We start from the raw sequence: 13,383 nt of genomic DNA, 5'->3' as shown, positions 1-13,383 counted from the left end.
TCGAGCAGTATGTTTCTGGTTGATGAAGATTATGATAAAGGAATAATAAAGTGATTACTTCAGAGCAAGAAAGAGGAAAATGCCTGCTGTTAAAACACATGCAGAAGCTTTTATGTTTGAGTATGCAGTAAGGAAAGGGTTGCAATCATCTCATAACTCGTTTTTTGACTGTATAGGAAACATTGGTGACTCATCATGCAGATATACAGGCTGAGGGGCTGGAACTACTTAGTGAGAAGCCCTACAGAGAGGAGCATGTCATAATTGGCTCCTGAATCATCAGAATGATGATTCTTCTTCTGCATATCAGTACCTAGCACTGGGGAAGGAAGCAGCAACTTGCCTTACAACAGTGACTTTGTGGCTCAAGTTAATGATCAGGAAGTTGAAGACCTGGGACTCACGATTGCTTCCAAGTCTTGAATCAGCAGGCTACAGGATTATAAAATCCTTTTTACTGTTTGCACAGCACCCGGACCCCATGCAGAAGAGAATGGAAGATTCATAGGATCAGCAACAGATGAAGTTTATGGAAGTTTTTAATCTGCAACCCAGTAAGAACTGGATTCCTCTGGCAGRGCAGAGCCATGGTTTATGAGCCCTGCTTCCAGTGTTCCTTACGTATTTTATTTAATGATACTTAGGTGGATATTGAAGAAAGAGTCCCTTGCGCAGAAGCTCATTCTGCCCTAAATGAATTGTTATAGTTGGAAATCAAACCACTGCTCCGCTCCCCTATCGTGACAATGGTATGTTACTCAGCATATTCCAGGCTCCTGAAGCAATCTTCAGATGATGATATCATCTCTGTGGGATCATGACAAATGTGCTTGTATCTGTAAATCATGTCTCCAAAATCAGCCTCTGCAAATGCCCAGTGAAGTGCAGCAGAACAGAAGGAACAGAGAGCTCTTAGAGTACTGATCACAATGCAAATGCCACCAAGTTGAATAAAACTTCTCCCTYTCTTTATTCTTCTTGGTTATTAAACCCCAGCAATTCAAGGCCCAGCAAAATGATGCATATCTAAGATATTAATTCAGATACAATATTTGCATATGGATTTGAACATCTCCTTTCAGGACATGCTTCAATAGAGCACAATAATACAGGCTGGAAGAAATTAATTGTGCCACTCATAAAAGGCCAAACAAGAGACTAATAAAAAAACCCATTGGTTACAAAAGGTCTAAATTGAAAATCCCTCAAAGTGTTCATCACTATTTTCTATTGGAGGCTGCAGCTGCCTGCCTTCTGCTATCAAGGGCACCAAACTCAATTGGCCCACTTTTCAGATTTAGAATGGTATTTACAAGGATTAAATTCTCAAAAATCCAAATAATYTCACTGTAATTTCTGAATCAGCACAGTCCCATTAACCCAGTAGGAGGAATCAGGTGGCACAAACACAGAACTCATTTTCTCTGTCAAATGACATAGTAAAGTCAGGAGGAAATGTCCGATCTCAGATGTGGCATCGCTGAACTGACAGAATTTTTTGAAACCTCAGCAAATGAGCTAATMGTAATTTTATTGCAACCATAATATTGTAACATGTCAAATGAAATATTTATAGAAAGAAATAATATTTTTATTAGTACAAGTATTATATTTGAAAAAAGATATATGTTTCTTCTTGCAAGTCAGGTCCACCTTCAGATCTGAAACCAAACCCTTTTCACTGATCACAGAGAAGGGTTCTGAACAGAGACTCTTACCTTGCACTACTTTCTTTACAGCAAAACTGGAAAAAAAAACAGTCTACTCTTTCTCAACACTCATTATTTAGGAAAAAAAAAAAAACCCTAAGAATCAGTTACACGTTAGGATTAAGTATATACTGAATAAACAGTCAATGAACTTAAAAGAAAATAATAAACCACTTTAACATGCAGAAATAGAAAAACTCCAGCAGATACAGGCTTGTGCACCTTCCCAGCATCTCTGACTTGCCCCACTCWCTCTCACTGAACCTTAGGAGCCCTTGGGCTTTCTTTCAGTAATGTTTCTTCTTCCAAATGGTTCTCTACAACTTACTTTATGTATCTTTCTTTCTTATCCTTTGAATCCACTGTGATGTGCTGCACCTTAATATTGAGGAAGTTTTCTTGGATGTCAACATTTTTTTTCTTTACCCTTCTATAATTGTTTGGGGCTTTTTCACCTCAGACAATACTTATTTTATGCCATAGTGGAAAGRCAGAGATATAAATGTTACTTGGTGACTTTTAGAGCTATTTTACAAATACACAAAAGTTCAACAAAATTGCTTTTAAGAACATAACTTTTCTTTCCAAGATTTCCAAGCTTGTCTCCTTCTGATAGCCTTTCTAGTTGTTAAGTCTTCATTTCCTGCCACAAATTTTGCCAAGCAATCTGATATAATTGTGAGATGATTGTGATGTGCCACAGGATCATGAGGAGGATAAACTGTTCATCATGGATAAGCCAAAGTTTGAAAAACGCTAAAGGGCAATATTTGTGCTGTCTTTCATGACAAATCTGTGAAGACAGCAAGAATGATATTGAGCTACTCTAAGCCTTTCAACACTTTAGACTGGAAGCTTTAAAATGGAACTGGTATTTATTTATTCCTAGGTTTGAGGGCTCATTTTCATCAGATAGTTGCAACCCCTTTCAGTTACCAATCTCTTTGGTATTCATTAATATTTACCCACTTAACAGATTTCTTTGATTCTCAAAGATTGCTGCCAGGAAAAGTAATCATCTGATTTCAGGTTTTTGAAAAGCTGAATGGCCTGTATTTTTTTCCTTTTCCATACATCCTTTTCATTGCCAGTGATGGATTCATTATCACATACAGGCTTCCCAAGCATTGTCTCGCCTTCAGAAAGTTTCTGGACTTGGTGGTCTTCCTGACTGTTATCCATCTTCACACTGGATTTTAGGCTGTGGAAGCAATAGTCACCAACCTGGCAAAGGAAAATTGGGTCAGTGCTGTCAGGGTTTAACACCACCAAGTCACCCTCTGACAAAGGCTGATTCCTAGGAACACCACTTTCCTTCTGTAAGACAGGCAAAGAAATCTTCGTGGGTTCTGAATGTTCCTGGAGACCTTCAGGCACAGTAAGATAGTCTCCCAGCGTATCCAGGTGTGATTCAGGAGATGAGGTTGGTGCTTGGCTTGAAACTGAGATGATGACATCAATTTTTTCAGGAGAAAACTCATGGCAAGAGTGGTCACTGGGAGGCTCTGCCTCCTGTGAGCCAGGAGGTGACTCCCCAGCTGTGACCAGTGTAGGATGGGTGGGGGTGCTGGCTGATGGCAGTAACGGGCTGTCCGTGATGATGTACTCCAGGGGACACTGTTGAGAATACGTGGTACAGCTGAGAGCCTTTGGAGAGTTCTGCTCTTCTGTTCCCTTGCTGGTGCCTTCCTTGCAGGCTGTTGTGGACTGCAAGACTTCCTCCTTGTCATCAAGGTACTGCATCATTTCCTGCTGATGYGGGAGCAGGTCCTTTGGAGGAGCTGCTTCTGGCTGCCCTTGACTGCGTGTGGTCTTGGGAGAGTCTTCCCTTGGGAGCATCACATACTGAAAGGAAACTGATTTCTTACTGAGTCCCACGGGGTCCATTTCCAGGGCCTGATGTATGTCAGGGTGAGAGGACACCACTGGGCCGTACAAGTAYGGACCATTGAAAGCAAAGCAAGGGATTGCTCTGTGTGAAGCAATAATTGCACCAGCACTGTTTCTCCTTGAAACAGGAAAGTAATGACCAGCACTCTGAGTGGAGCAGACAACTGGGGTGTGTTCTGACTCATTTAAAGTTTGGTATGAATTCTGTAGGTCCATTGTAACAGGGGAAACATCTGTCTTTTTGGTCTGCCCTTCAAGGCACTCTGCCAAAGTCTTCGCCTGCCTGAGGGTGGGAAAGTCGAAAGTTGCTCATGAGAGAGATTATTGTGGTGAACACAAAATACAAGCCAATCTTAGTTGAAAACACACACAGGCTTAGAAAAAAAATTTATGCAGATGTGGTTAGCCATGTAGCAAAAAATGGAATCTCCTCCTCAAAATCAACTTGTATAGGACTTCTTGTGACAGAACATTTGATTATATCCTGCCATGACACAGTGAGGTCTTAGAGACCATCCACAGTGTCACTGTTATGTGCTGTTCACTCACCTGTCCAAAACCTGAAGGAAGCTAGCCTGCTCCATCTTCTCTGAAAGGTTGTATTTGTTAAAGTCCAGCTGGTTGCTTGCTGACCAGCTTCCCAAGTGTCCTTTCTGAAAATGAAAAAGCAGACATGACCGAAGAGCAGTGACTCACTGGCAGTAGAATCAGGAATTGTACATTCCTCGTGGACAAAGAAAACAAACAGGAGAGCCTATGGCACCTGGTAACAGGGATACAGCTTCACTAATGTGACTCCAGAAGATGGTTTCTTCACAMCCCTATCACCTTATCAGTGGCCTAACTACAAGTACTCAGTGAGTCAGCTAGGAAAGATGACCTGCTAAACTTGTTATTTATGAATAGAGCTTGAGGGATTGATAGTAGGTGGTTGTCTTGGCCACAGTGATCATGMAATGTTTGAGTTTAAAATTTTCAGTGTAATGGGGAAAAGGTAAACAGTAGAGTTGTTACTCTGGATTTCAGGAGAGAAAACTTCAAGCTGTTCAGGKACACTTGGCAGTGTCCCCTAGGAAMCTGCTTTTGAGAGTTTGCAACTCCTCAACTGCTGGGCAATGTTTAAGAAACACCTTTTAAAAGCACAGGAGCAGGAAATCTTAAAATACTGAAAATTTTCTACCTTGATTTTAAATCACAGTGCTGCTGCCAAGAGCAGCACAAAGAGGTCTGCTAGCATAAAATAAGAACACCATTACATTAAGAGTGACCAGAAATTCTCCTAAAAATAACTCATAGACAAATGGCAATATCTGTTCATTGTACTAGGAAACAAGTAGAGCTCCTAAGATTGTTGAAGTCCTGAAAAAAAGAGAGAGAAATWATGAACCCTTCAAGGTACAGTTCCCTCTTACTCCCAGGTAGCTTTGGATGAGGAGACTCTTGCTGGGGTTCGGAATCTTTTCTTCCCACATTTTCTTCTTCCTGCAGCAAGAGCACAGTTTTCAAGATTTGCTTCTCAACGTGACTGCTACCAGAAAAGGCTGCACCCCACTCACCATGCTGCTCAGAACAGAGGGGCACAAYCAAGGCACTGGCACAGCACCACCCAACCCTCTCCCTTACCCAGACATGCACAAGGCTGCCCACCAGGGCCCATCTCCTGTCTCCTGGGGCACCAGAACTGCCTCGGACTTTATGCCACACACGCGAGCTGCTAAGTGTCCTTGTTGCAATTACCTGAGGAAATACTTGTAGCTGCAATAAGCAGCTATTAGCAAAGGGATGATGAGTGCTGGGAGCATCACTGGGAGAATCACAGGTGCTAGAACTGAAACAGAGAAAAGAGGAAAAGCTATCCACTTGCAGAGGGGCTGTTTCTGTTTCCTGCAACAGGATTTTCACTCTGGACACTATTCATCGGAAGGGATCAGGGAATGTGATGTGTGGAGGGACAGGATCATAAGGCCTTCAAACTGTTGGAATATGCTCCAGAGTGGGGCAGGCCAAAAGTGACCTGAACAGCATACTGACCAAAGGAATTCATTGTTTCCTTTACTGACTCTCTTCTTGGCTTTTACTGACATCAGAAAAAAGATGGTCATGAAACTTACTCCACCATGAATAATAGGCATGCCTTGAGATATCTTAAGTCTGCCTGACTCTGAACTGTTCTGAGGAAGTGAGATCTCAGAGATTTTCTAAGAGCTTCCTCTGCCAGCAGCCACAAGAGCACACCAATTTCTACCTGAATACATGCATCAAAATTTGCCCACAGTATTACCACTACAACCTTCCCCAGGACAAATCACGTAAGATCATATTACTTTGGGCAAAAGATCATATGATGGGAGGCATTCAGCCTCTGAGTCCAGAAACAGCAAAAACACTTGAAGATTATATCTCCAGCACACTCCACTATGTGTTTTACACAACCTTAGAGCCACTCTGGAAATATAAAAAGCTGATGGCTATGTTCTATCTTCTTAAACTATTAGGCTCTTCAGTCATCTCATCAACAGAAGCATGGACTGCTGGAATCAGGAAATAATGATAATCTTTTGGGCAGGATGTCTTTGTTCCACTCTCCATGTGGAAAACTTTATGGTTAGTTGTACTCACTTTRTGAAGGCAAGCAGGAAAGAAAGGTMATTCACCTCCTTCCCTAGCACTGTCACTGCACTGCAAGGATGCAGGCAGGGCAGCTGTCTCACTGAGTGACTCCTGCTAGGCCCTGGCTGCACCTCACTCCAACCCCAGCTAGGAGAATGTGTTTCACTAAAGAGGCATTCCAGCCATTAAGAGTCCACCAAAACCTGTCAGAAGCAGCCACATGAAAAGTACCATTCTCAGTCTTCCAGGTGAACTCTTCACTCCACTCACTCCAAGGCCCCTCATATTCCGGAGGTGTATTCACCCTTGCACGCATTTTCCCCCTGTATTCTGTAGCTCCTGCCAGCAACTGCTGGGTGAAGATGAAGGGAGGTTCATCATTGCTGATGTTTAGCTCCTGGAGAGTCTGGGGAGAGGAGAACCAATGACAGAGGTGAAAAGAATTGTGTTTCCATTTGACCAGCAAATAAATATCCATGACTCTTGCATTTTGTAAGTTACCTTTTCATATTGGTTGTTTTCCCAGTACTTGACTTGGTATCTCTGTGTTATGAAGTCGTAATTCAATTTGTGTTTTATCCACCTTAGTTCATACTCTTGGTTCTCTGTTGCTGTCACTGACACATTTGCAGGCGGCAGCACCTGAACTGGAACACAGTGAATGTCTCAGAACACTTACCAACCTACTGGTCCAGCACTCTCTTTGCCCACTGTGAATCATTTCCAGGGACTGAAAACAAGGTTGTTTTGTGCAATGTAAAATGGCTCAGCTTTTTAACACTTCTTAACTCTCTGCATCTTCATTTTCTAGTCAAATACAATAAACCAGTAGACTACTAAATAATGGAAAATCCATACCCATGAATGTTGACAGCACTCCCTGTGTTCAGAAAAGCAGCAAAGCAATAGTTGAAATATCTATACTGGTCCACCACATTTCCAAAGATTTTTAGCTCTCTTGGAGCTACCTCCTGATATTTTCACCCACTGCAGGAGCTGTCCTAGTTTTAGAGTTTAAAGTTACCCAAATACCTTCACATACATGCAGGCAGAGATGACCTACCTGCTGCACCACACTGGGCAAAGGATTCCTGCCTCTTCCAGTGTTCCAGAGGCCATTGCACAAACACACAAGAGCTCAGTGGCTTCTTGAGAAATCACAGTGACACACTCCCACTGCCCATAACACTTCTCACCACAGTCCCCTGCCACCTGGGACACTCACGAATCACAGAGAAGTCAGCAGGATGGCAATTGCTCACTGAGAAGCTCTGGGTCACAACCTGAATTTCTGCACAACAATCTCCTCAACAGTTTCCCTCAGMTGTCACCTTCCTCAGGGTAACAAGTGCCACTGAGGAACGCCACACCTACATCCCAGAGCTCTGACACGATACAGTTCCTTTCTTCATCAGTAATTGTTTCTTCCACTTCCCACTCACTTTTCCTCAACACCCCTGTCCTCAGCCCCACTTGCTCAAACAGGCATCTCTCCAAGAAACAAGAAGGAGAAGCAAGAAACAGCAGAGAAACTTACTGTTCTTGTAGGCTTCAATCAGCTTCTCCTCAGTCTTGGCCCTGACAGACACATGGTACTGGCTCTGGCTGCTGGAACTGCTAACAGGGATTTCACAGCTCTGGACCACATACGGGACATGGGGCAAAGCCTTCTCATGCACAGGAGAGCACTCCTCTTCTCTGAGGGGAAAAGAGGTGTTGAACTGAGGTCAGGGACAGGCAGAARTCCCATGGGATAGGCACAGTTGTGCTGCTGTGGGCAGGGCACGTACTCTGATGCTGGACTGGCCCTGAAGAACAAACCGAAGAGGACAGAGGTAGTGATCACTTTCTTCACTTCCCAGCTGCAGGTCAGACGATCTCCACCACTGAAGAAGCAGCGAAAATTCCTGGGCTGAAGGCCACCTTCAGAAAACACCAGCACAAGATAAATGACAGGAAAGTCATGGCTTCTCATCTTCCACCCCTGCATGGCCCCACTCCATCCCATGCTACCTTCAGGGGTCTTCCAGGACACCTCTGTGCTCCAGTGGCTGTACTGCCCAGAGAAGCCGCTGGCCTGCCCCGGTCTGGCTCGCACACGGACAACGTAGCTGCTCCCTGGGACGAGATCCTCACGGCTGAGACTGCAATGTGTGGTGTTGGAGAGCAAGAGCGAGGCAGCCTCCTGTTGTTGGGGGAGAGGAGGGAGAGGAAGGAAGAGAGGGTATTGAGGAGTTGGGGAACAGGGAGGTGGAGGGAAGACCGGGAACAAGTGAGAGGAGTGGACTGGCAGGCTGCATCTCCACCATTCCCACACAAATGATGGTCCATGCACATGCTGCCATGTGGTGCTTCCTCACTCCCATACRAGAGGGGCTCCATCATGTGCTGCAGCACGGCACAGGAGGGACGAGGCATGGCCACTGTTAGGCACAATCTCCCCCAACAAGCAGCAAACTCCTGCAGCTTGCAAAGTCCAGACCATCTTCAACTCCAGCTACACATGTTCACAGCACTGCTCAGTGCACAATTACGTGGGACTCTGGCCAAAATACTTGCCTTAAAATCTAAAGATCTGACTGACAGGTACAAAACAGAAATATGCAAATCTAGTGAAACAATAAGGCAAAGAATATGGACTCCTATAGATGTTTAAATAAACCAACCAACCAAACAAAAAAAATTAAAAACCCCAAAACATACCTGCCTCACAGAGGGAACAACTTCAAATATATTTTGCTGCTTTCCCCATGTGAACCCACAGCCTCATGTTGGAACGTGATTTAATTCAATTTAGGAGGGATTCAGGGCAAARTCAGTTCCAACTCAAACCCAAGCACAATGGTTGTGGGAGTTTTTTGAGTAGAGACCTTTGCATTCAGTGCAGGACAAATGAACTGGGCAAGTCACTTGCAAACAGAAAGAGAGCCCCTTCCATCTGACCCAAAACAACACTTGTACCTCTTCACAGATCTGAGAATGGAAAGACCATTCATTCACACAGTTTTTATCACAGACTTTCAACCACTCARGATGGTGCAGCCCAAATCAGGACGGCTCAGCTCCTCTGCTCTTACCTCCCAGGACTCCCACTCCCGCTTGTAAGTGACTTCAAACTCCAAAGCATTGCCCAGCCCTTGGCTTCCATCAGCTGTTTTCCAGGTCAGCAAGAAATCTCCTGATGTCATCGAGCTGACTGAGAGGTTTTGAGGTGGGAGGGGCYGAACTGGAAGGTGGAGGTACAATTCATGAGAGGAGATAGTGAGCAAAGGGCATGAAGAGGGGAAGAAAACATCTAGGAAAATTACCCCATTTCAAGAGTATCTTATCCCTGACACACCAGGTGTGTCAGGTACTTCCTGCTGGACTAGCTCCTGAGATGATACCAGGTACAACTGCTCCCAGAAATTTGCCTTCTCCTCTCCCTGCCCAACCTTCTCAATGTGGAACTCTTGGGCAGTTTTCACAGTGGAAGTGGAATTCAATTCCAGATGAACAGCAAATAAATTCTCAAAAATCCTTAAAATTCATTGAAAGATGAGAATTTGGTATTTAAGCCTTACCATTTTGGAAAAGATCAACATCCAGTTCTGCCTGAAGCACCTTGTTAGGCTTGAAACCATAAATATCATATTCCCCTATTACAAAACCTTCTGTAGTGTTGCGGCAGACCCAGTGCACATAYACGTCTGGAGCTTCATGTAACTCATTTTCTGTCTGGCGTGTGCAGAACATCTCCTTGTTCTCCCTGTGTACAAAGTGATCTATAATGATCTGATTTTGAGACATGTAGTTAGAGCAAAATTAAACACCTGAAACCAATTTCATCCCATCCTGTTGTTACAACTCACCAAGGCACTTATATCMTCTTCTCACTGTACCTATTAGTCCTGTTTTGCATCAGTTAATATGAGAAACATTTTTAGCACCAGAATTTTGCCTCCCCACTTCGAAGCTGTGCAGCAAATTTTAGGGTACCAGTTCATTTTTGTTACTTTTTAGCCTAGCTCTACATAATACCATATTTTTAGGTGAGAAGTAATATTATGAAAATTAATGTCATGTAAATACACCTTTTACTCACAGTGTAAGGCAGTAAAGTTTATGGGAATCCTAAGCTACTTGAAGACTTCCATTTTGCAGTACCAGAAAGACAGAGAAAGATTCCCTAACCATATGTACTTCTGTATCCTTAGTAGTTGTGTTCTGTCAAGAGACCTTAAATGTTCATTAATAATTTCATCCAGAATGTTAATCATCCTTTCAGATAGCCTTTCTCCAGGCCAAGGAGCATCATGAAAATTAGAAACAATTTTTAAAACTAGGCAGGAGAAAATAATCTTCCTGTGGTTGCAGTAGCCTCAGCTGCTGGAGAGATGCCTTGCTTCTTTATGTACCCTCTGGAATTTTGTTTGTATTTATGGCTTCATGCCCAGTATATTATCTTGTTCCAGCTCAGATGAGAAATATTAAGTTGTGAATATTTAAGGCCAAATACTCTCTTCCAGGATAGGATGGAGTCTTCTAGCCAACTATATGTCAGCAAGCATTATTCAGCACTATTGCTACTTTTGTAAGCTGGGTATTAGCAAGGAAGCCAGGGATATTGCTGAAGTATRGATTGGATGCTGCAGTGTGTGCATACCTTAAGCAAAAGAGTCAGCCCAAGGGTTGATAGATATTTCTACCCTGAAGATATTTCTGTCTACTCATCAGCATTACTTTACAGTTTGGGGTTTAGTCAACTATTCTTCATCTGTGAGCTGTTATTGATTAATTTTTGGCCATTTTTATTTCAGCTGTGTGACTGTCCATGTTTAATACCTGCTTGTCTCATTAGTTCATGATCCACACATTTCATCATGTAACAATGTTCCAAAGAGCTAGTTCCTTTCTAAAGTAACTTCATACCATCTTTTCCAAGAAGTACTAACTAACTTCAAGGTCCTGTTCCAGAGTTCTGCCAGTTTTCACCTGCTTTTAGGTCTATTCATTCCCTCCTGTTGCAATAAAATCAAGAGTTCTTCYTCTTTCCCTTTCTTTCTGTATTCCCAGACTCTAAATAATTTTCTTCTCAACTATCCATCTTTGCCTTCCTCTCTCCCTCAACTATTCCTCCATTTCTGTTCTCTTTTTTTCTACCATCAATCCAGTTTGGTGAATTGGYTCCCTTCTCAAAAGGAAGCAGATGTAACAGAGAGATACTGTCATAAACACACCAGTATCTCTGAGAGAAAAACTGATAGCACAGATAGAGAATTCACCAGCCCTCTCTATCTCATAAGCACAGAGCTTATATATTTTTCTCAGAAGCTATCAAAACCACATTATCAGTGATGCTGCTAAATGGGAAAAATGACAGGGGGGAGGTCTCCTCTCTTTAGGGTTTACAAACAAGACTCACACTTTTTCTGACACCATGTTATCCCCTCCATTATTAGCATCCTATATGCCCTATCTTATTTCATAGCTATGATCCCAGAACAAAAAAAAAGTTGTAAAGATGATAAAAAACACTCTACTAGCATGGTCTATTCATTCCTCTCTTCCTAGATGAGGCCTCAGAAGCAGGCCTTTTTGCTTTAATCAAAAAGAGAGGTGGATGTGCTTTCTGAAAACCTGACTGCTGGTCCCCAGGATTCCAAGTCATACACAATTTTTCTCTGAACTTTTCTAGCTCAGCACATTCCAGGTACTTACATGTCAATATTATCCCTTTGATAAAGAATCATACCAACAAGGTCATGAGCCTCTGAATGCTCCATCCATGTACAGGTCACCTGTGAGTTGTAGTCATTGTAGCACTTCAAGCTTTTCATCGGGATACTCTCTGGGAAAGGAATTGAGGCAAACAAGATTCAGTGATTACAAATAAGAATAGTGAGAGAGAGCAGGAGGTGCAGGAGGTAAGGTACTGCTAACAGTACTCTCCTCTTGGCCCCAGAAAATCATAGAATGGTTTGGGTTGGAAGGGACCTTAAAGATCATGTTGTTCCAACCCTCCTGCCATGGGTCAGGACACCTTCCACTGCACCACTTTGCTCAGAGCCCATCCAATGTGGCCCTGGGATGGGGCATGACTCAGGGAAAATATGTGCAGACTTGTGACCATTCTGCACATCTCCACATTGCACAAGTGTCCAAACCAAGCTATAACCAACAGCAATCAAGTGAAATCTTTGTGCCTGAAAGSCATATGGTTCCAATCAAGGCATCACTTTTCAAACGCAGATTGTTTCCAAGGATTAATAGATACCATGGCCCGCAGACATTTGGTGATCATTTCATCTTTGTGTGTTGGTGGGTGGACTTTTTTGCTACTAACTTCCTAATAAAGTTTATAATGATAGAAAGGTCTATTCAAAAGTGAGATGCTCTGGGGATAGTCTTGTTATGACTCAGAAGAATGTCCAAACTAATTTGTTGGAAATAGATTTATGATCCAGAGATGGCCAGACCTCTCATCAAGGATATTTTTTTTAAAGTTCATAACTGTGAGTTTGAAAAATACAGACTGCCTCTGGCACATGCACTGCAAAGCAAATTGCTTTTTTTATCCTTCCTTACTTTCTCTGAATGTAATATCAATGCTGCACTATTAGGATATTGCATTTTCGGATGACGAAGATGTCAGTGTGCACACATGAAGGTGTTCTCTCTAATTTTTCTTGATGAGAACTACAATCAGCTTCTTTGAGGGCAAAAACCCTTCAGAACGGAATGATGCTGGATTAGCAGGCAGAAAAAGGACCTTACTTTGATCTTCTACTGAAAACCAATGCAAAGTAAGTTCTACAAYATTCTTTGCATAACCAGAAAATGAAGAATCCCACATAGAAAAGGATGTCCTGAATGCAGGGCCAAGGCTCAGAATGCCAAGAACCCAGAATGACCTACACAGTAATACATTTTTCCTCAGAAACCCCAAATGAAAATATCCTACAATTGATGCTGGGCCAGGCAGAACAACACCTCCAACCCTACTGCAGGCATGAGGCATCGGCACTGGCAAAGGTGAATGTCTTTGAGGACACCTTCTGACAGCACTCTGTTTCTGCTGGTTTTAGGATGGCTGTATGCCTAGTCTTGATGCAGATATGGTGTACTGGGAGATACTTCCTATTCCCAGCTCTGTTAAATCAAATTAGGGGGCAGGGGAGAACAGAGCACAGGA

The 13,383-nt window shown here is 42.9% G+C and overlaps 1 protein-coding gene across 3 annotated transcripts in view; it reads right to left on the bottom strand.

Moving 5' to 3' along the window:
- Window positions 1-569: 569 nt before the first annotated feature.
- CSF2RB (colony stimulating factor 2 receptor subunit beta) overlaps window positions 570-13,383 on the bottom strand; it is a 14,828-nt gene continuing 2,014 nt past the window's right edge. For all 3 annotated transcript variants that reach the window (XM_057387581.1, XM_057387597.1, XM_057387590.1), the window contains exons 3-14: window positions 11,910-12,039; window positions 9,773-9,957; window positions 9,287-9,435; window positions 8,223-8,394; window positions 8,000-8,132; window positions 7,747-7,907; window positions 6,711-6,856; window positions 6,441-6,615; window positions 5,337-5,427; window positions 5,012-5,081; window positions 4,149-4,252; window positions 570-3,882 (exon numbers count right to left, since the gene is read on the bottom strand). In XM_057387581.1, coding sequence (XP_057243564.1) covers window positions 2,679-3,882; window positions 4,149-4,252; window positions 5,012-5,081; window positions 5,337-5,427; window positions 6,441-6,615; window positions 6,711-6,856; window positions 7,747-7,907; window positions 8,000-8,132; window positions 8,223-8,394; window positions 9,287-9,435; window positions 9,773-9,957; window positions 11,910-12,039 — 2,720 coding nt within the window. In that variant the 3' untranslated portion in view covers window positions 570-2,678. The remainder of the gene's footprint in view (window positions 3,883-4,148; window positions 4,253-5,011; window positions 5,082-5,336; window positions 5,428-6,440; window positions 6,616-6,710; window positions 6,857-7,746; window positions 7,908-7,999; window positions 8,133-8,222; window positions 8,395-9,286; window positions 9,436-9,772; window positions 9,958-11,909; window positions 12,040-13,383) is intronic.

This window comes from Malurus melanocephalus, unplaced genomic scaffold (assembly GCF_030028575.1).
Source record: "Malurus melanocephalus ecotype Western Australia unplaced genomic scaffold, MMel_1.1 scaffold_17, whole genome shotgun sequence".
NCBI classification, from domain to species: domain Eukaryota; kingdom Metazoa; phylum Chordata; class Aves; order Passeriformes; family Maluridae; genus Malurus; species Malurus melanocephalus.
Note: the sequence above shows the minus strand (reverse complement) of the source record. Positions and strands in the feature narration are given on the sequence as shown.